Source organism: Trachypithecus francoisi, unplaced genomic scaffold (genome assembly GCF_009764315.1).
Source record: "Trachypithecus francoisi isolate TF-2019V2 unplaced genomic scaffold, Tfra_2.0 Lachesis_group13, whole genome shotgun sequence".
NCBI classification, from domain to species: Eukaryota; Metazoa; Chordata; class Mammalia; order Primates; family Cercopithecidae; genus Trachypithecus; species Trachypithecus francoisi.
In genome coordinates, this window is record NW_022681458.1 from 113,724,459 (window position 1) to 113,746,668 (window position 22,210).

General features: G+C 36.4%; 1 protein-coding gene across 1 annotated transcript in view; it reads left to right on the forward strand.

Annotated features, from left to right (window-relative positions):
- The window catches only part of DPP10 (dipeptidyl peptidase like 10), a 720,618-nt gene that overhangs the window by 612,677 nt on the left and 85,731 nt on the right, over positions 1-22,210 (forward strand). Inside the window, exons 9-11 of the mRNA XM_033231721.1 lie at positions 6,663-6,817; positions 13,446-13,543; positions 20,513-20,636. Of these exons, the coding sequence (XP_033087612.1) occupies positions 6,663-6,817; positions 13,446-13,543; positions 20,513-20,636 (377 nt within the window). The remainder of the gene's footprint in view (positions 1-6,662; positions 6,818-13,445; positions 13,544-20,512; positions 20,637-22,210) is intronic.

Here is a 22,210-nt window from a genome sequence, read left to right on the forward strand (position 1 = left end):
AGGTCAAACAAAGAAAGGATTCCCAAGTTTTTGTTGGATTTGCTCATAGACCATTGATGGCCTTGACGGGAGTAAAAAACGTTAATTGGTGGGGCCAAATCCAAGGCTGCAGTGGACGGAGGTGTAAATGGGGAGTGAGAAGGTTATGAATACAGACTATTCTTTCAAGGAATTTGACAGTGAAATGCAGAAAATTAAAAAAAAAAAAAATCAAACACAGGCCTGCAGAGCTACAAGTAGTATCCTCAGGAAATCCTACTGGTCTAAACTGATAAACTAAAAATGGAAAAAATCAACTTGCTTTTTACAATAGCACATTAATCTAAACACAATGGTTGTATCTCAGTATTGTGGAAGTGCTTTGTATTGTGGCTATGTTTTTAAGTGTCTGTGATATAAAACCACATGTGCTGAAAACTCCATCTGCTCTGCAGTGAGATTTTCTAAATCAGAGTAATAAAAACAATGAAGAGCCAAACCTACACTAAATTGGAATGAAACACCATTTGCAAAGATAAATTCTTTGTAATTAATATGATATAAGTAACATAGGAAGTTTCAATCCATGAGTAAATGTGTCCATTAGTTGCAATTAAAGAAGCTTGTGCCTTATCCAGGATGACTGTTGAGCAAATGCGTATTAAAGATTCTTTTATTTACCTCCTTCCCTTTCCAGGTAGCTTTATTTTTCCATCTGAAGAAAGTCACAAGGCTCTCTATATGATTGTTTTGCTACATTAGCATTTTTATGGGGAAGAACATTAATCATATGTCACTCTAAAATAAATGAGAGTAGGTGATGCCTCGTTTCTCTTGAAAAGCATACTCCAATTTGGGTCAGGCTTACTCTTGGGAAGTACTGGACACACATACTTCAGCACCTATGACAGAGCCTGTTTCTTAGAAATCTAGAGTATTGACTTTAGCCAACAGGGTATCTTTGTACCTTCATATCTCGTAGAACTTAGAGTTTACAGTGGGGCTGGGCACAGTGGCTGACCCCTGTAATCCCAGCACTTTGGGAGGCCGAGGTGGGCAGATCAACTGAAGTCAGGAGTTCGAGATCAGCCTCGCCAACATGGTAAAACCCCGTCTCTAATAAAAATACAAAAATTAGCTGGGAGTGGTGGTGAGCACCTGTAGTCCTAGCTACTTGAGAGGCTGAGGCGGGAAAATCACTTGAACCCTGGAGGTAGAGGTTGCAGTGAGCCAATATCATGCCACTGCATTCTAACCTGGGTAACACAGTGAGACTCCATCTTTAAAAAAAAAAAAAAAAAAGAACTTGGAGTTTACACTCAATTTGGCCCTTAGCATGCATGTATATACCCACAAACATATATGTATATTTTTTCCTCAATGTGTCATGTGTATAACTCATATCACCTTAACAAAATTGTAAGTTAGTTGTATAAATCAGTGTCAATATCACAACTGAAGACAGGTGGCACATTTAAAAGGGAGTAATTCAAGGAGGTTTAAGCTATGAAGGGGCCCCTTATCGTGAACAAGGTAAATGCCACAAACCATGGCTTGTAATGGTTTAGCCATTAGCAGCCGAAGGGGAAAGGGGACACAGCAGTCACCTGAAACTAGGAGAGAATGCTGTAAATGTTTTGCAGAAATAGAAGCAGTGGCTTCTGGTTGGGCAAAGCCAAACTCACATAATTTAGATGCATGAGAGATAAGAAAATAAATTCCATGCACTCACTTCCTCCCTTCATTTGATTTGCTGGGGTTTCACAGTGGTCATACCCAAGAAAAAGTCAAAGAACATAAGAATATTCTTATTATTCAAATTAAAATTTCGTGTCCCAGGAAAAGAAGCACATAAAATCTTATCTGCTATTGCTTCATTGCAGGATAGTATTAGTCCTGTTATATATCTGGAATTTGTAAATATAGCCACCACTTGTATTTTTCATAGAAGGTTATGGAGAAACGCCCCTATTAATAATAATTTTTTAAAAAGCTTATTATGTAATCTTAATTGGTAATTACAGTTGCCTTCTTCAAATGTTTATTTATTTTACTTTTACTTTCTGTCAGCATGCTAGAGAGGTTATTTAACAGGTGGGTCAGGCCAAAACTTCATTCCTGCCAAATCTTACTCCTTTCCATCCTTTTCTTTTCTTTTTTCCTTTCTTTTTTTTTTTTTTTGACAAGAGTCTTGCTTTTTTGCTCAAGCTGGAATGTAGTGGCACCATCTCAACTCACTGCAACCTCCAGCTCCAGAGTTCAAGGGATTCTCCTGCCTGGGCCACCTGAGTAACTGGGATTACAGGCACCCACCACATCTGGGTAATTTTTGTGGGTTTTTTTTTATTATTATTTTTTAGTAGAGATGCAGTTTCGTTATATTGGCCAGGCAGTCTCGAACTTCTGACTTCAGGTGATCCGCCCACCTTGGCCTCCCAAAGTGCTCTGATTATAGGCATGAGCCACTGCACCTGGCCTCATCCTTTTGTTAATTATGTTGTTACAATTTTGGTTTTCCATCAACCAGTACTATTGGACAAAAATGTATTTGTGACTCTCCTAGTTCCAAATGTATTTCTCTTTGCCCTCCTTTGCATAGCAAACATATTTTATTTCTGGCAGATGAGGTCCATTGTCAGACCCAGCTTAGTAACTGTGTTTTGTCTTTTTTGGGGGAAGGAGTTGCATAACGAGCCCACAATGGTGGGGAGAAAATTTTAGTTTCCATTTCAGAGGAACAGAATTATGACTATATTCCTGGTGGATACCCTCTTCCTTTAGGCGATGGACTTCTAAATTCACCAACTTCAATATTATGAGAATGAGAAGCAAATTGTGTTCTGTGGGTTATTGGTGTGGTAATAAAAGACAACACTACTACTTCTACCCCTTAGTTCCTAGATCTGTACCTCATGGCTATACAGATGGGACACATTGCATGTTAAAGGATGACATCCTGGCTTCAAGGTTATTGCTAAACAAATAGTGCCAGAACTGAGGTAGAGCAGACTATTTTACTCCTCTATCAACCCAGGTACATATAGCTAGTGAGGAACAGGATGAAATTAGTAAATACCACCACTGAGCCCATGGTGCTTTTTTGCCATAAAATATTTCCTTTTTTGAGATAATGTAATGTAGATTATTATGGTAACAGATAAATGTTTCTGTAAGGAGTCGTGCTGAACAGATCCGTTGGCAGCAAAAGCAAATCCACACCCAGAATATATGTGTATCTCTGTGATGACAAAATGCTACACTGTCTTGATGGAAAGGTTTTCATATAACTCATGTGCCTTCCTCATTACATTATCTCAAAAAAGGAAATATTTTGTGGCAAAAACTTCATGTGCCATCAGCTCTTCCCCTGAGAAGTGATACTATGTCAGAGTCTCAGTGATGGCCACTACCACTGGCAGGTAATAGTGGGAGCCGGAGGCTGACGGACATGTACTTCGCAGTCATCTTCTCCTGAATTTTTCCCCTTTCTAGTAAGTCGATTCACTTGTTTTCCCTAAACCTCCTTGTCACTAGTTTTCTAATTTTACTTTATGCCACATCCCTGATAGGAGGACCCTTACTAGTTATTGTGCCTGAGTTAGGACGTTTCCATGCCTGAAACTAAGTCTCCTTCCACGAAAAGTGGACAACTAAGTATTCCCTTCAAAATCTTACCAACTGGGAAGATTTCTGTTTATTATTGTCTTTCAGTGCCACTCCTGAGTCAGATTCTAATACAGAGCCTACCCAATTCCAGCTTGTTGTTGTACATCATGCAGACCTGCCGTAAACCAGGCCTGCATTTATTTCTCCCTTGCCAACGTGTGTTAGAAAACATGCCTAGTGGCACAGATGTGAGATGAGGAGAGGTGATGAAGCAGAGAACGCAATACAATGGGTAGTCACATTTGTTTTCTGGCTCAATTTCACTGTTATTTTTTAGTGGAATGGTGTGTGTGTGTTCTATTCTATGGTCAGTGGATCAGATAACATTTCATGATGGGCAGTTTTGGTTGCATACTCACTTGATATCCTATGGTGAGGCTAAATGTTTCTACTGGAGCCCTGGAAAGAGCTGCTCTTGAAATAGATACTATTTTTCAATACAAGTGACAATGGTCTTTTTTCAAATCTTGTAATGCCTGTCCTATGATTGTCATATGGAGAGTCCCAAAGGCTCCACACAGCATCTCTATTTGCCATGGGCACTGACATTGCCATCGGATCTGCTGGAGTCACAAAGTTCTGGACATAGAGAAGGTGGCAACATGGCCTAGATCAGTTGCAGGGGCCCCGGTACATGGATTCTACTCAGAACTAGCAGCTTTACAGCTTGTCTGGGATACAGAACAGAGAACATATGCCAATGCAGCTTATTTTCAAAGTCCAAAGAATTCAATTCCTGTTTACTTTTGCATAAGTACAATCACAACAATTTTTCTCTCACTTTAGAAGAGACATCCCAGTGTATCCCAAACTACTACATTTCTAGAAACATCCCCGGTGTTGCACACTTTTACATTTTAAATAAATTTGTCTCCCATTCTCTACCTCTATGCAGAGGAGGTCTTGTTCCCTAGGATAGAGGTTGCCTCTGTCAGCAAGAAGATTTGTCAGAATTTTGATGGTCAGTGTCTTCAGCCATAAAATTAACCACATACAGCAGCACTCAACCATAATGTATTATTTATAAGATTGTCCCAGAAATCATAACTATACTGTATACTTTTGTCCAAACATTCTTATCCTGTGTGTTGGGGTCCCAATCCATCTTTATGAATATCTTTGGCTTTCCTTAAAAGAACAAATGGAGTTGAGCCTCTAATATGTATTGCAACCCTGCAACCGTTCCTATGTTATCTTGGACTGTAGCCATAGTTTTCTTGCAACGACAAAAGAGACGGACTCTTCCAAAGATACCATCATGACCTTTTGTTCTGCATGGCATTCCTAATTTCACAATCATGGTTTCAAGTTCTCTTTTTTCCTGTGTACTATCTCTGGGGTGTCAGAAGAACCATGGGAACTTATTTCCTAATCTTTACAATCACCATTGTTGTAGCAAGTAAGTGCCAGAACACTTACTTGCTAAAACTAGAGATGCTGTGTGGAGCCTTTGCCACTCTCCATATGACAATCATAGGACAGGCATTACAAGATTTGAAAAAAGACCATTGTCACTTGTATTGAAAAATATTATCTATTTCAACAAGCACTTGTTCTCCCAATGCCGTTTCCCTCTACCTGTATTTTATTCCATGTCACCACCACTGATGATTGATTACTCACAATTCCATCTCTTGCTATGGATTGTCTATGCTCCAGTTCTCACCTGAAAGTGATAAATTCCATTTGTACATATAGATAGAGAGATGACAAGTAGTCTCAAAATCTAATTTTGAGGGTATCTTCTGACTCTGCTACTAGTATTAACTTCTGTATCTGTCAGAGTCCCAAGTGTTGGCACATTCAACAAGATACTTTGAAGTCAATTTATTTACAAAGCAAATATTTTATTATTGTTTTATTTATAAGGAGAGCATTTGCTAAGGTGAAGAGGTAGGAAAACCACAAAGGAAAGTGATGTAAACTCAGCTAGTAGCAGCCAAATTGTTACCATTCCTATGACCATGAAGATGAGCCATTACTAGACACCTAAGGAGAAATCTGTGTAGAGGTGGCTGCAGTGACACAAGTAGTGACATCATTTAAAGTTCACAGCCAGCTTGGCCGGGCGCGGTGGCTCAAGCCTGTAATCCCAGCACTTTGGGAGGCCGAGACGGGCAGATCACGAGATCAGGAGTTCGAGACCATCCTGGCGAACACGGTGAAACCCCGTCTCTACTAAAAAATACAAAAAAACTAGCCAGGCGAGGTGGTGGCACCTGTAGTCCCAGCTACTCGGGAGGCTGAGGCAGGAGAATGGCGTGAACCCGGGAGGCAGAGCTTGCAGTGAGCTGAGGTCCGGCCACAGCACTCCAGCCTGGGCGACAGAGCGAGACTCCGTCTCAAAAAAAAAAAAAAAAAAAGTTCACAGCCAGCCTGAGGTAACATTGTAGGGTAGAGCCAAGAGAATAAATAACCTGACTTTACTCTCTTCTTTCTAATCTCCTGCCAAAGGGAAGCCAGAGGACATGGGGGCCCTTTTGATGTCATTCATATAGGTTAGCTTTCTGGACCAGAAAGTGGGAATCAAAAAAGTGGACAGTGGATCTTGAATTAAATGACAGATACCTAGTATACCTCTTATTCTGTTTTCCTAGAGCTTAAAATAGTTTGAGCCATCTAGTGGGCCCTCCATTTGGTTGATGATGATAGAATGCAAATATGATTGCATGCAAATACGAATGATTCATGACATGGATATGGTTTTAGGCCACATCTCAGTCTTCAATCACTGTTCTCATTCTGATTACTCCAGTAGTGCTTTCATCTGTTCTGTCTACATTACTGAAAATTCATGAAATCCTGACTTCATTGCTTCATTGTTTCCTTCCTCTACAGCTGCTCTTCCTGGAATTAAAAGGGTAACTCAGAATTGGAGAACTCTCAGGGAAGTTAATAAATTTCAATATACAGTCTAGAAAATGTAGGTGTATAGTGGAGATTTCAAGGACAGATGTTTGTGGGTCACTGAGCCCACATCTCTACAGTTGGTCTCAAATAACACTCATTTATTCTAGAGGAACTCCTGCATTCTCACATCGCCCATTGGTGGTCACCAGATGGAGAAAGACTTGCCTTCCTGATGATAAATGACTCCTTGGTACCCACCATGGTTATCCCTCGGTTTACTGGAGCATTGTATCCCAAAGGAAAGCAGTATCCGTATCCTAAGGTAAGTAACGTGAAAGTCCTATTTTGTTCCTTCTCTCTCTGCACTAGTGACTTGACAGATGGTATTCTTGGTTCTTGAACAAGTTGTCTTTGGAGGAAAACAGAAGTTTTCAACACTTGTCAGACTCATCACTTTCAAGCTCCCAATAGTCTATACACAGTGAAAGAGGTAGAGATGATTTGAAAGTGTGTGGACTTTCACTTTTGCTGCATTTCTTTCCTGTGGATGCTTACTTTTATTTTTTCACACCTTACAGTTGAAAGTGGGGAGAAAAGTGATTGGGGGTGTACTGATGCCAGGGCAATGTTTTCTCCAAGGCGTACCCCATAATAGTTGTTACAAGGAAGGGGAAAGTGCCATGGTCAAATACACTGGAGCATCTTTAAAAAAAAATCTAGCCTCTTTCAGATGATTTCTTAGAGCACTTAATGTACTATATGTTAATGTATATTATAAATCTTCTATAAAAAATAGACTACACATAAAGAATCTCCAGTATGAAATAGATTAAGCATAAAGAATCTCAGTAAAGAAAAGACCAAGCATGAAAAATCACCGATAAAGAATAGACTAAGCATAAAGCATTTATTAGTATTAGTATTAATATCAGCATTACCTTGGCAGAGCATAATCTAGAACACACTATATAAAATGCTGGTATGGAGTCATAACCATGGGTAGGTAAGATAGATAGAACTTTTTGTCAGATGAAGCAAATATGGCAATATGTTCCAGGCAACAAAAGTATTTTCAAGTGTTGGGCAAGGGCTCTATAAGAGGGTTGTAAAAACATCTGGATTGTACTGTTTTTTCCTCTGTATGCCATCTTTAATTACTTGAGATCTCTTTTAAACCTGTGATTTTCCCAATGTTTATGTAACGAAGAAGAAAACTCATGAGGAAGGCTCCCAATACATTAATCATGTAAAGATGTCTTACAGGAAACTTGTAAAATTTCACTTCTCATTTTAGCTCCTAGTTAAGAGAGGATGTTGATCTCATTTAGAAGTCATTTTTACACCATTTCTTTAGTGAGTTGTACTTTGCTTTTTCAAGCACAATAGATTTTCTACCTTTTAATTCATGCACTACATTAGTTGGACAAACTACAGGGCAGACTCCCATCACCCTCATTACTCTAGCCCTGTCAGGGTGGGGGTGAGGTAATTCACACTTTCCTTCTGTTCGCACCATCCACCACATTCATTTTATACTAGGGCAAAAAAAGGAGGCTTGAATACGGAGGATCAGAAATAAGATGAGCGTTTTGCTCAGTGAGATTTTACTGCCATTCTTTCTCATCCATCCTCCTTCCACAGGTTGTAGTATTAAATGCAAGATTATGAAGAATATAAATCCATGATTTTTAAATGTTATTTTTAGTGTCTTCTCTGGACATAGATTTAAAGGCAGATATACTCAGTGTTTTTTAGGATAACATAACGATTTAACTTCACAAAAAAATAATACTCAGTAGGAGATTTTTATTATACTCAAAGAAAAGAACTTCTGCTTTCTCCAGTTATAGATTTAGCCTTTTTTTTTTTTTTTTTTGGCATGACAGTTTGGGCCTATACAGCATACCAACACTATTTTTTACCCCAGAAAAAACCTGAAAAGTTGCCCCAAATGTATTAATGCTCACATTGTTTGATTTATGATAATAAATGTTCACCTGGCAATTTAAATGTGAAATGGAGAACTAGTGACATACTGTGAAATGCACATTCAACTGTTCAGTGCACAGCACAAAGGAATAGAATAATATCCAGCTCCTCATTGCACTGCACAAAAGGAACACAGTCACATCTGACTGCTCAATGCACTGCACAAAGAAAATTCAGCCAGTTCTGTGGAAGGGACAACTGTTTGTAACTGATTTCCCAAAAGAAATGGGATTTTTTTTTTTATTCACATAGAAAAACCATATGCATTAGCTGTATGCTCAAATTGCCTTCTTAGTTCTAGACTCATGGTGCTTGAACTTGGCCATACCTAGGCCTCATAATTTTGACTAGATTGAGACAAACACATGAGCCAATGGAAGCATTTGAGGAAGTTAAATTATGTCAGCAATAATTCAGAAGATACTGGATATGAACCTAGATACTTTATTATTTGATAATTTCTTCTAATAAATTAATAGTGGTTGATAGTAAAGATAGGCATAACATAATAATGTTTGTTGATTAATTGTAGAAATCACATATGCTAGTGATAAACTTTATGTTTTCAGGGAGACTTTCCACTTATTTGGTTTTTTTTCATTTGGTCTTTATCACAATTGTCTCTATTTCACAAATGAGCAAATAGATTCTAAAAGGCTTAGTGCTTTTATAAAAGTCACAGTTGTTTTAAGAACAAAGAAAAAACTCAAATCTATTGATTTCATCCCTCTCTATAAAACTACCACAGGTCAACAATTTGTATTTCTAAAAACACAGCTGGAATCCAAATCTAAATCTCCTTGTCAAGTTAACACATATATATGGAGCTCTATTTGCTCCATTTACTCCTAATGACTTAGCTACATATGGGTGCCATTCTTAGCCTCACACCTGTCATTTTATATATATGCAAATAATATATAGAACTATATATGATAACTACTGTTAATATTCATTACCTGTCATTTTATATATAAGCAAATAATATATATAACTATATACGATAACCACTGTTAATATTCATTACTTGTCATTTTATATATATGCAAATAATATATATAACTCTATATGATAACTACCGCTAATATTTATTAGAAATAAGAAAGCATTTCCAGTTCTCAGGTGATTTTTAGTAGGAAGACCTGCTCACCTACCCAGGTACTTAAGACAATAGGACTCTAAGAAAATAATCTGTTTTGGTTCTTGTTCTTAAAACAAATTTTAGTATCATTTTGGGTATGTTACTTCAATTTTCAGAATTTTTATTATCTACTCTGGTTTCAAAATTTTTTTGTTAGTTTTTGCTGTAACAAATGTATTGTTTCAATTCACTCTTATGCAATAAAAACTTTCAAAAAATGCTACTTTGAAAATTGAAACAACACAGAGTTTATACTAAATTGTGATTTAAATTAAACTAGATTAAAAGGAGTATAGCAAATACTTAATGTGGTCAGATTTACTAATGAAATACAGTAAACAAATATATTTGTATTTTACTTAATTCAGCATCATTCAGAACTCATAAAATACCCTATCATTAGCAATTCAGCACAAAAGAGATGCACGCTTCTATCCCAGTAACCTCAGGTTAATCTTTTTAATTAAAACATTATCTTGTTTAATGACAATTTAGTTGCCAGAAAAATAAGGTTAATTGTTATTGAGGCTTGTGTTTCAGAATAACAGAGGGAAGGAATTTGTGGATTTGCAGTCTTCATGGCAAATGTAACTGTAAAGAGCAAATAGATGAAAACCCTCTAATCTGCAAACTCTTGAAATGATTCAAATATTAAAATGTACAAATGAACTTGTGATGTGCGCTTAATTTCAAAACTCCATGGAAAGATACAAATCTGAGATTATAGAATGCTGGACTCTTGAATTTTGGAGGCAGCCTAACGCTTAGTTCAGATGTTTACATTTTGTCTGAAAACTGGCCACATGGGTGCACAACTTCTACTTTGTGATAAGCTTATAGTGCTGCAGACATAAAGAAAATTGCCTTAAAGATGATAACTGATATGTCTTTAACAAAGTGCGCCATAAAACTGCATCATTGGTACGAATTCACAGAAAGATCTAATTAAATTTCCCATTTGCTTTAATCAGTGTATCAAATGATAAAAAAATAGAAGCACAGCTTTTCACTAACTAGAAGATTTACTGTCTTAACAATAATTATCATTTTAATTCAGTACCATATCCTATTTTAGGCACTTCATATAAATCTTTTTATTCGTCTACGAGATATTCTTATCTACAGACAGGAAAGCTTCAACTCAAAATTTCTGATTTGTGACATATTCTCAAAGAACAGTTTGTTTCACTTTGGACAAAATGAGACGAATAAAATGATACTTGAGATTCTTTAGCATGTGCTCATAGCCATGCCAACTAAATAAAAGGGTCAACACTTGGACTCAGGTTTCACTGACTTACATATTAAGCTAAGCCCGTTCTCAAAATGTGGTCCTTGCACCAGCATCATAGGGTATCAGCTTCATGCTGGAGGTGGACTGGCTTCAGCAATCAGTATCTTAACAAGCTCCTCAGGACCTCTGAATGATTGTGACGCTGGCTATCTTTTGACCACCACTGAGCTGTTACATAGATAGATAGATAAATAGATAAGGATACAGATAAAGATAAGTATTTTATTAAAATTTGGACACCGATTATCTGGGAATTTTGTTAAAACAGATTTGTAGGCCCACACGGAGAGATTCTAATTCCATGTCTGAATACAGGTTTCAGGTGGGGTCCATGAGTACATTGCTAAGCTTCCAGATGCTGATTGATGCTACAGTCCAAGAACAACACTCTGAATGGCACTGCTATACTGTGTCAGGCTTTAAAGTATAGCATACCTGATCTAGCTAGATAAATGGTAGGCTGAAAATTAAATAGATAAGGTCATTATTTTCAGGGAGAAACATGACAACTAATTTAAAACAAGAATGATGTGAAAGGGAGTTCCTAAGAGTCACAGAAGGCTAAACTGCCCAAAAAATGTGTCCAGGCACTGTCAGGCTTGGGAACAATGAAAAGATTTGCAAATTCTGATACCAGAGCCTTTGGTGGGTGGCAGGCTCATAGCTTATCTTCCAGGAAGCCCTTTACTCTATGAACCAGTTTCATAATCTCTCTTAATAGTTACATCATTTCCGTAGTGGAAACGTTTCCGGACTTCCTTCTTTGGCTCAAAACTTCTGACCTGTGCATGATGCACTTCCACAGATGTGCTAGTCTCTTTTGATATCCTAACAAAACAACAGTTATTGAGGAACTCTTGCTGGCTATTCTTGGAAAGTATTACGTTGATTCTGGTCCTGATTTGACTATGGGTTTTGTCAATGCCAGTTCCTTAAACATGGATCTTCGACATGTTTAAATCTGTTTTATCATTCCCTTTAGGTTTTTAGCAGATTTTTAAATTCAACTCACATTTAATTTCCTTTTTCTTTTCTATATATTTCATGTAGACTTCTTTAAGCATCAGCCACATCATAAAGATCATGGCATATTGTTTAGAATCATATTGAGCCACAAGTAATCAAGCAATTTGATACATTATTGATGTGATTATTCATTCATTCATTCAAACTGCTTGAGATATAGCGATGAAAGTTCTCATTCCTGCCCCTTACTCACAGTGTATTTGGTAAAACTTTGAAGGCCATTGTGTTGGAATGAACAGAAAGCACAATATTTGCATTGTAGTTAAGAACATCCTGCGTTTAGGCCGGGCGCGGTGGCTCAAGCCTGTAATCCTAGCACTTTGGGAGGCCGAGACGGGCGGATCGCGAGGTCAGGAGATCGAGACCATCCTGGCTAACACGGTGAAACCCCGTCTCTACTAAGAACTACAAAAAACTAGCCGGGCGAGGTGGCGGCGCCTGTAGTCCCAGCTACCTGGGAGGCTGAGGCAGGAGAATGGCATGAACCCCGGAGGCGGAGCTTGCAGTGAGCTGAGATCCGGCCACTGCACTCCAGCCTGGGCGATAGAGCTAGACTCCGTCTCAAAAAAAAAAAAAAAAAAAAAAAGAACATCCTGCGTTTAAATACTAACTTTCTTAGTTTTAGGTATTTGACCTTGCAGTTTGCTTAGATTCACCATTGTGACCAAGAAAATGTTTATATCTTACGACTGTAGTAGGGACATTTAATTTAATAATTTGTGCAATGCCTTTAGTGTCTACTATGTGCCAGAAACATACCAACTACTATGCCTGCTAGTTATTATTTATTTAATAAAGTGTTGATTCACTAAACTCAAATTACAGTATCCTTGTTATCCTTGCCTTTCTGTTCCTCATGCCAGGTACTCAGTGAGGGCAGTCTGCCCATGGCCCACCTTCCAAGGGTCGTCAATTATGCAAATGAGTCACCCCATGTAGTAATTAGTAATGTTTAAAAGAAAAGCCAGGGAGATTAATGTGTTAGCCTACATTAGGCTTTTGGAATTTTAAGCATGGGACACCTGGTTTGAGTAGGCTTCCTTCTTTCTTTCCTTTTTTTTTTTTTCTTCATTTCTCCTTTTTTTTTTTTTTTTTTTGATTAGTCAAACCTTCTTCCCATTGCAGTGCATATCCTGTAATGTGAGTAGCTATTTGATCTACTAGGTTTTGTTGTTGTTGTTGTTTTGTTTTTGTTTTTGTACAGCCAGCCCTTCTGGTGCCATTTTAGGGAAAGAACACAGTAGCACTGCCTAATGAGTGAAGTCATCACAATTTCCTATCACCTTTAATTGTCTGACGAAAATGCTTGAGAAGCAGCAATCTTCAAAAACAATTCAAAGCAATCATGTTGTCGAATTTAAAATCATTTCTACTTCAGAGAAATTAAACTTTTTTTCTCTTCTAACACAAAACAGTAAATGAATCAAAAATCCTCTTCTTTTTTGCTCAATATATTCTAATGCTTAATATACTTGCAATACAACTTTCATTTTCTCAAAGGCAGGTCAAGTGAACCCAACAATAAAATTATATGTTGTAAACCTGTATGGACCAACTCACACTTTGGAACTCATGCCACCTGACAGCTTTAAATCAAGGTATGCAATTTCAATTTCACTTTTATGGGGAAATAGATATTTTCACTCCAATTATCATTTTGCTGCAATTTAGAGAGAGATGTGATCAGCTCAACAAATCCACTTGAAAATAGAGCTGAAGTTGCCTACATTAGTGAGGAATGAAGTCATTCTCGGTGTCTGGCTGTTCCCAAGAAGCATTTAGCTCCAAGGTGATTATCAGCACCACACAATGACTGAAGAGCCTGATACCGAGAATTAGGCCTTTTGCTGGAGATGTGACAGAGATGGGAACAAAGGATCATTTTCCACTGAATTTTCTTCAAGAACATAGTTGCTCCACATGCTTTTTTGAAGGTGTTCGTTAAAAGTGTATAATCTCTCTGGAATTTGTGAGTTTTTCCAACTTTCTCCCCAGAGTTTTGCCAAAGATTCTCAAGCTTTCTTCTCCAGACAGAGACATTTAATAATTTTTTTTCAAAATATCCTACGTATGAAGTATTTATATTTAAGAAACTTTATCAGGGAGAAAATAAACACATTTTATTGGGTCAGAGGCATAATTTCAATATTAGCAAAATCTTCAGTAGTGAACTAATTAAACAATCATGTGTGTTTTGAAATTCAGCATGGTTTCAGACTTCAAAAGTGATTCTTTCAAATACTAGAGTCCTTTGGACATTTTTACAACCCTAGAGATGGGATAGGCAGCTGATTTAGAAAAATGTTTTCACATTATATTGAATGATGTGGGGCTAAGTTCAAAGTTTATTTGATGATATCGATAATCAGTTAGGGTGATTGGTTCCAACAGAAATTTCATTCAAATGTTGTTTCATTGACATTATTTAGAAAAAATTTCATCCCAGTTGGTCATTTTCACAGAGAGTGCAGCCTGATGTGTGTGGAAATTTTACCTACTTGAAAAGGTAATAAAGGTTTATGGAATGCTTACTCCAGAAGACCTTCATTAACTACCTAATACAAATGTCTCCTTCTACTGATGGAAAAGATAAATCCCAGTGAGAGTAAATGATTGTATCTCAATCCTGAGAGGCTCAGGACTGATTGATAAGAAAAGTAGAAAATGAAGTAAGGCCTCTTTATCAAGTTGCAGAGCATTTCATCCACATTGGATGGAAGACCTTAAAGATAGGCCTGAATTGACATATAATGTAATAAAGCTGACCAAATCAAATAGTAACATGTATTTCTGAGCTTGATCTAGCAGCCTTGAATGGTTACCTTACAAATGAAGCAATGATGGATACTACTGACGTTTTATCTGGTCCTTAACTCTTGTCTTTTTCTCTGGTTTGTTTAATGCTATGGAATAACAAGAAAGGGAAATAGACTAGGACTGTTTGAGTCACCATTTCATTTATCTCATTGGATAAATCACTTTACTTCTCTCAGGGCTGAATCCCCTTGTCTTTTTTTTTTTTTTTTTTTTTTTTTTGGAGATGGCGTCTAGCTCTGTCACCCAGGCTGGAGTGCAGTGGCACATTCTCAGTTCACTGCAATCTCTGCCTCCCGGGTTCAAGCTATTCTACTGCCTCAGCTTCCCAAGTAGCTGGGACTACAGGTGTGTGCCACCATTCCTGGCTAATGTTTTGAATTTTTAGTAGAGATCGGGTTTCAACGTGTTAGCCAGGATGGTCTCGATCTCTTGAACTCGTGATGCATCCACCTCGGCCTCCCAAAATGCTGGGATGACAGGCGTGAGCCACCGTGACTGGCCCTGCTTGTCTTGAAATAATAATTTCTAATTTTTTTCCTTTCAAAAAAATGTTTGCAATTGGAATCAATTTTACAATATCCATGTTTCTTAAAAGGAGCTCTTGATTCCTGACTTTTTTTTTTTTTACTTATTTGTATAAATATAAATATATATAAATTAAATTATTAATAACATACTTTCTTCATGTCCTATTAAGTTCATCAAATGTCCTCTTTTCTTTTCGATGTTTGTGTTGTGTTCATAGCGTAGCTACCTGTATAATTTGAAATACTGCCTAAACTCTCAATAGCAGAATACTTAAATAATTAACTCTTTTTATAATAATTTGCATGCTTATGGGTTTTTTGTATGTTACTTAAACATCTGGCATATTTTTATAATCTTTAGGTTATCTGTGAGTTGGCAGTCAATAAGTGAATCATATTTGGTTTCTCAGTATAGTCACAAACTATCGTTTTTTCCTTTTCAGTTTCCTTTTTAGTACTTTTTTCCCCACCACACCTAAACCGCAAATACGATCATCTCTTAGCTTTCATCTCTTAATAAAATCGCCACAATGACTACAATAATAATATAAGGAGGAATAATAGTAAGATCAATATAGAAAGTTTTTTTCATGATTTGCACTACCTTATAAACCGGATTCTCTGACCTCCACACTGGAGAACAACATTTTTTGTTGTTTGAATTGAAGATCTTAGGTTCTTTTTTTGGTCTGTTTGATTGTTTATCTGGACGATTAGTTTACTTATTTATAATAACTAATGTTTATCCCTACAATAGAAAAAGTTCCCCAAGCTAGTATCATTATCATTGTCCCTTCAACCCAATGCTTATACTCATCAAAGACTGTAAAATACATTTTAATTAATTTATATGATTTAAAAAGAAATTAAAAGGATAAGATAATCTATAGTAATGCACAATTTCTTCCCCTAATTATTTTCCTCATATTCTCTTCAATTGTTTTATTTGTTTATTTATATCTGATTCAGCTGAAGTCATTTCACCAGTGTAGACAATGAGTGCAAATTTTCTTCAATAGTAATTCAGTTCAGACTCATCTCATCACCATTCAGTTTATATTTATCTGAATCACAGTCTATATTGATTCTGAAAAGAATGTAACATGGTAGAAACTAAGATAATGCCCCTTCTTGAATATCCCCAGAACCAGTGGGAGTTAGATGGGTTATCTCATCTTGGAAGGAAGAAACATTTTGCCAAATTGTTGTACTGTTCACTTAGGTATTGCAATCACTCAATACCTTTATTAGAAAATTTAAGTGTGAATTTTAAAATATATATTTACTTTCCAGGGAAATTTTATCTTATGATAATGAATCATGAAGATTTTCCACAGATTGGATAAGTCACATTAATTTGGAGAAGTGATACATGGTCATTTGTGTAGACCTCTCTAGTCTGAAAAGTAAAAGTAATGATTCGTCCTTGGTTTCTTCTTACTCTATGTCTTTAGCATTATTTTACTTCTTAGAAACCTTTCTGTAGTCACCTATCTTTTGTGACCCATTGTTCTCAACCTGCATCACTGATTTAACATGGTCATTCTGCCCCTGTCACTCTGGGCTTGACACTCTCATGCTTTCTCTCCTTATTTCTTTAAGTATATCTAGCCTACATCTCTCAGTCTTCCAAGGAATATCTGTGCCTTCCAAGAAAATCTAATTAATAAATTAACCTATGTTCATGGAAGTGTCCTGAATAACCCTTCTTACAAGTAATGCATAGTTATTAACAGAGGTCTTTGGAGAACACTAGCTATAATTTGGTCATGAATACCATCACAATATACTTACGGGAAGACATCACAGATTATCGAGAAGAGAATGAGCTCAAAGTAACTACATTACATGAATATTTTGGTGTAAACACAGAGCAATGATTGGACAGGAAGGCCGTGAAAACACGGTGTAACTGCTAACATACCTGTCTGCAGGTGATGCTGGGGCCTCCATTCCACATAACCTTGTGGACAATTAGATCTTCTGTGCCAGACCACCCAGCTGATAGAAAGTCTCTGTTGACTTGAGTGCAATCCCTCTAACTAGCTTGTCTCTGTCTCTGTGGCTCAAGAGGACCAGATCCTCGAGGACTTCCTGGGTAATCCAGAGCCATGGAGACTAGGAACAAGCAGGAAACCCAGTTATAAGAAAGGGACACTTCTGCTGGCCACTGGTCGTGGAACACCAGATCTAATGTGTTCATGAGATGGAGTTCCAGGAGGACAGCTACATCTGCAGCAGGCAGGCCAAGGAGTGTGGAATTTCCAGGTAAGGGTGCTTCCCTACTCCCTCATTCAGAGACAACCTGAATACTTATGAGTAAGCATGATCAGTCAATATGAATCACAGGGAGCTGTACACCTAGGCTCCTGGGGCAAGGACAGAAAGGACATAGGAAGTGATTTAGTGAATAGATATATCTTTCCTCCCTGCCTATGTGTCAAGCTCTACTTGAGCTTCCATTTTGGCTATCTCCAACACTTTAACATAGAAATTTCAGTGGTTTGAAATGGCCATTTGTTTGACTTTACAAATTAAAATTTGTGGAAAGCCTTCATTCTTCAGATTTTGTTTACCACGTGCAAGGTCATTCTTGGGTATAAGCAAGGTTTATAATGAGGTATCTCACATCAGATTATGCTTTGTTTATAACCATAAGGCACATTATGTAAAAACAAACAAAATAATCACAATATTTAATCAAAAAGAAATATAAGTGTATTGCTGTAAATTAATGATTTTCAACTTAACAATTTACAACTAAGTTAGTGTTCCCTTAAAAATCAGTTATTCTCCACATTTGTACCGGTTGACTTTTTCATTCTTTTCCAAAGATTAAGTTTTGTTTTTTTAAGTCAAAATTTGGCATCTTAGCTAATCAATATATTCTGTCATGCCTGTGAGGTGTTGCAAAGATGTTCTTGTAACATTTCATTTGAGACCAACTTTGAAAAGGAAAGCTCTCAAGATGAATAAATTGTTTTGTTGTTGTTGGTATTTATTTTTAAAATTATTCCTGTTAGTTTGTTACCTTATATTGCACAAAATACAATATTATGGCAGGTAATTGAGACAAATTTCCGATTAGATTAGAAAATCAACTGTATATCCATTCAGTCTAAATTTTTACCAGAAAATATGACCTTCTTGATTTTGCAGTCTTTGGTTAGTTGTTTACAATATTCAAATTAATTTTTTACTTCAAATTTCTACAACATGTATATCAATTATTCAGCATTTCAGCAATTATTTTCTGATTATTTATAGTACTTAGTATCATTTTTCTATAAGCTAAATTCTCTAGAAAAATCTATTAAAGTTTAATACTTCATTTTCTACTTTTTAATATTCACATTGCTAAATATAATGGTGTATGCAAAATAATCGACTTAAATGAAACACAGTGAAAGTGAACAGGACACTGTTCTTTGCAGGATCACAAGGCCTATTGATATGGACAAAGATTATACCGAAGCCAGCTGCATATTTGATTCAATGTTGCCTTATTAACTCTACTTAGGGCACTTCATGTTTTGATTTTACTGAGTTTAAAGACAGTTTTCAAGCAGAGCTCAGCTAGTTATGAAAGCTGCCAGATGTCTTGAAGAGATTGTTGAAAAAAATATGGCAGCCTTCCCTGTATGTCAAGTTATGCTTGTCCTTCTACTGACATCTTCACTTTGAGAGGCTAACAGGTTTTCTAGAGGAAGAAGTAGCTACTCAGTAATGTTAGATATGTAACATTCACATAGTTGGATATCTATCCCAGATACTTCTAAAGACAGGCGATTTGTATCAAGAGGTTATTTTTCTGTAGTTGATTTTTTTAAGTCATATAAAACTAAGTTAATTAACTATGGTTTTTTGTTTTTTTTTTTTGAGACAGAGTCTTGTTCTGTCACTCAGGCTGTAGGGCAGTGGCACAATCTCGGCTCACTGCAACCTCCGCCTCCCGGGTGTAAGTGATTCTCCTGCTTCAGCCTCCCGAGTAGCTGGGATTACAGGGGTGTGCCACAACACCCGGCTAATTTTTTGTATTTTTAATAGAGACGGGGTTTACCATGTTAGTCAGCATGGTCTCGACCTGCTGACCTCATGATCCTCCCACCTCGGCCTCCCAAAGTGCTGGGATTACAGGCATAAGCCACTGTGCCTGGCCAAAACTAGGTTAATTAGTTTGAATACAGTATATTTATGACACTTTCCATGACACATGGATGGCTATTTCTTCTGAGATCACATGATATCGGGCATGTTCAGGGTGGTATGGCTGTAGACTGGATGGCTATTTCTAAAGTAACTGATCTGTTCTGAAACTGGGCAAGTTTTTAGAAAAGTTTTTTTTGTAATTCTTATCATAAATGGATGAGTATTGATGATTGCATTTTGTTGCGTGTGAGTTGGAAGCTCTGTGACATATTGTATACACTTCCAAACGTATGTGTTACAAAGGAAATATAAACTTTTTCCAATTACCAATTACCATGAGGACATAATTGGCCCCATGAATTATATTCTTATTATACCAAGAATTTAATAGACTCTCATATTCTTTAATTTGATTCATTCCTTGTTTAAAAATGTTTCCAATAAATAATTAACAACATGGAAAAAAATATTATGTATTAAAAATTGGGACTGATCCTTGGTCTACAACTGGCAAAGACCAAAACAAGCCATTCAAACCTTGGTAGCCAAAGTCCCCATGTATAAAGTAAAACAACACAGAGGTTATGTAAAAGATAAGTATTAAGCCAGGATTAATCTTTGCCTCTTAATTGGAAAAGATGATTCTCGATGATTCACTGATTGTGATTTTAAAGAAAATAACATAACTTTATAAATGTACACTTATTTTGCACGTAAAGGAGTACTAATCAATAGAACATTTTCATAAATGTCTAGCATGTGATTGTTTTGATTTTTCCAAGAAATACTTTTCTGGGAAATGATTCACTCTCAAATTTTTTCTCAAATTATCTGTATATTTGTATACATATGTATGCGTCCATGTGAATATATACATACACATATATTTGTATTTATGTACATTTTGAAAACAGTAGATTTCTATTTATCTATCTATCTATACATAAATTAATATGAAGCAACATCCTTAGAGTAGTTCAGTTATTCTTATGTATAAAATGGCAAATGTATATTGTTGGTACTGTATCAATGCCCTGGCTCTAAACATATGTTTTAATTTTGTTTCCAAACTAGAGAATACTATATCACTATGGTTAAATGGGTAAGCAATACCAAGACTGTGGTAAGATGGTTAAACCGACCTCAGAATATCTCCATCCTCACAGTCTGTGAGACCACTACTGGTGCTTGTAGTAAAGTGAGTATAATTTACTTTTCTTTTATGCCTAAAATGAAGTAGCTTGTGCAACTTTACAAAGGGGAATCAGAAAATGCTTTGTACAAAAAATTCAGTGTTTAACTTTTAAAACTAGTAGGAAAAGAATTATTCTATTGAGAATATATACTTTAATTTATAAAGCTTCCAAACTTTGAAGTGAACAATATTGATGATAAGCAGAAGAGAACAAACTGAGCTTTGAAAAACCAAATTAATTTTTATACAGCATGAAGTATAATCCAAGCCACGTTAGCTTCTTTCTCAGATATGGAATTTTTCTCCATATTTTGTCTTTTGATTATCTTGAGAATATAAGAAGTTTCTTTCCTATCTTCTTTAAACATATTCCTTTTAATTTTTTCTGTAGTTCGGATAGATCTGATAAAATAACAGTGTTTTTGTCCCAAAATTAAGTAAAACAAGTAAAAATATTGGTTCCCGAACCACTCTGTTTTGAAATCATGTTACATTTCAATTCCTAATATCAGTTTTTATAAACTCTGTAGTAAATTCAGTGTGTCATTTTTAAGATTCCTGGTAGAGAAAATATTGCAATAAGTTTAAATGGTTATGTGTATGGTATTTGGGTAAAGGATTTTTAGATTAACAACTGAATTTTCAAACTTCTGTTCTGGAAAAGATGTAGTAAATGTTACCTGACTAGCTTTTCTGTTGTAAACAACTGTAAAATTGTACAAAATATGCAAAACAGCTGTTTTCAGATATGGGACATTAGGAGGATCATGACCATAAATGCTGAAATCAAGTAAATGCACAAAATCAACCTTGCTATGACTTTCTCTTCACAACACTTTTGAGACCAAATGGCAAGGAGATGGAGCCCAAGCAGACCAAAAAGATCTTTATGATCTAAGCAGACAGGGAGAATCAGAGTTTGAGGCTTTTTTGGTGACTAGCATTTATAGGACAGGGACCAGAGAAGTTGGAGCTATATAGAAAAGGACTCCAGTAATCTGTGAAGAGGGCCCCTTAAGTATTAAGCTCAATGCTTAGCTGTGCATACATATATGCTTCCATGTTGTCTTAAAGAAAGCAACCACTAAAAATTTTTGAAGCAAATGAAGAATCTGCAAGTTGCAAAGTACTTAGGGATGTTAGAGTTCTGAACAACAATAGTGAAGAGATCTCCCTGAAAACTCCGGGTATTCAACTGAGAACCCAGAAAGAAAGAGCATTAGAAGTAGGGCCATTCTAGATACCTTCTAATCACCTTTCAATTACACTGTAAGGTATCAAGTTCATCTGTCTGTAAATTAACTGTCTACTAGGACAAAGTTTACATTTTTAAAGGGAAAAGTACAATTAATAAAGACTATCAACAATGTAGCATTTGTAATGTCAATCATATGATCAATACTATATATGTAGAAAAGTGAAAAATATAACCTACTCCCCTTTCTCAAAAATATCCAGTGAAAGCTGACCTACAAAGGATAGTAATATGGAATAGCAGACACATAAGTTTTGAGAACGCTGTGTCGCCAATAGTGCAATCTACTGCAAGCTCGCCTTCCGCCATCTGCCTCAGCCTC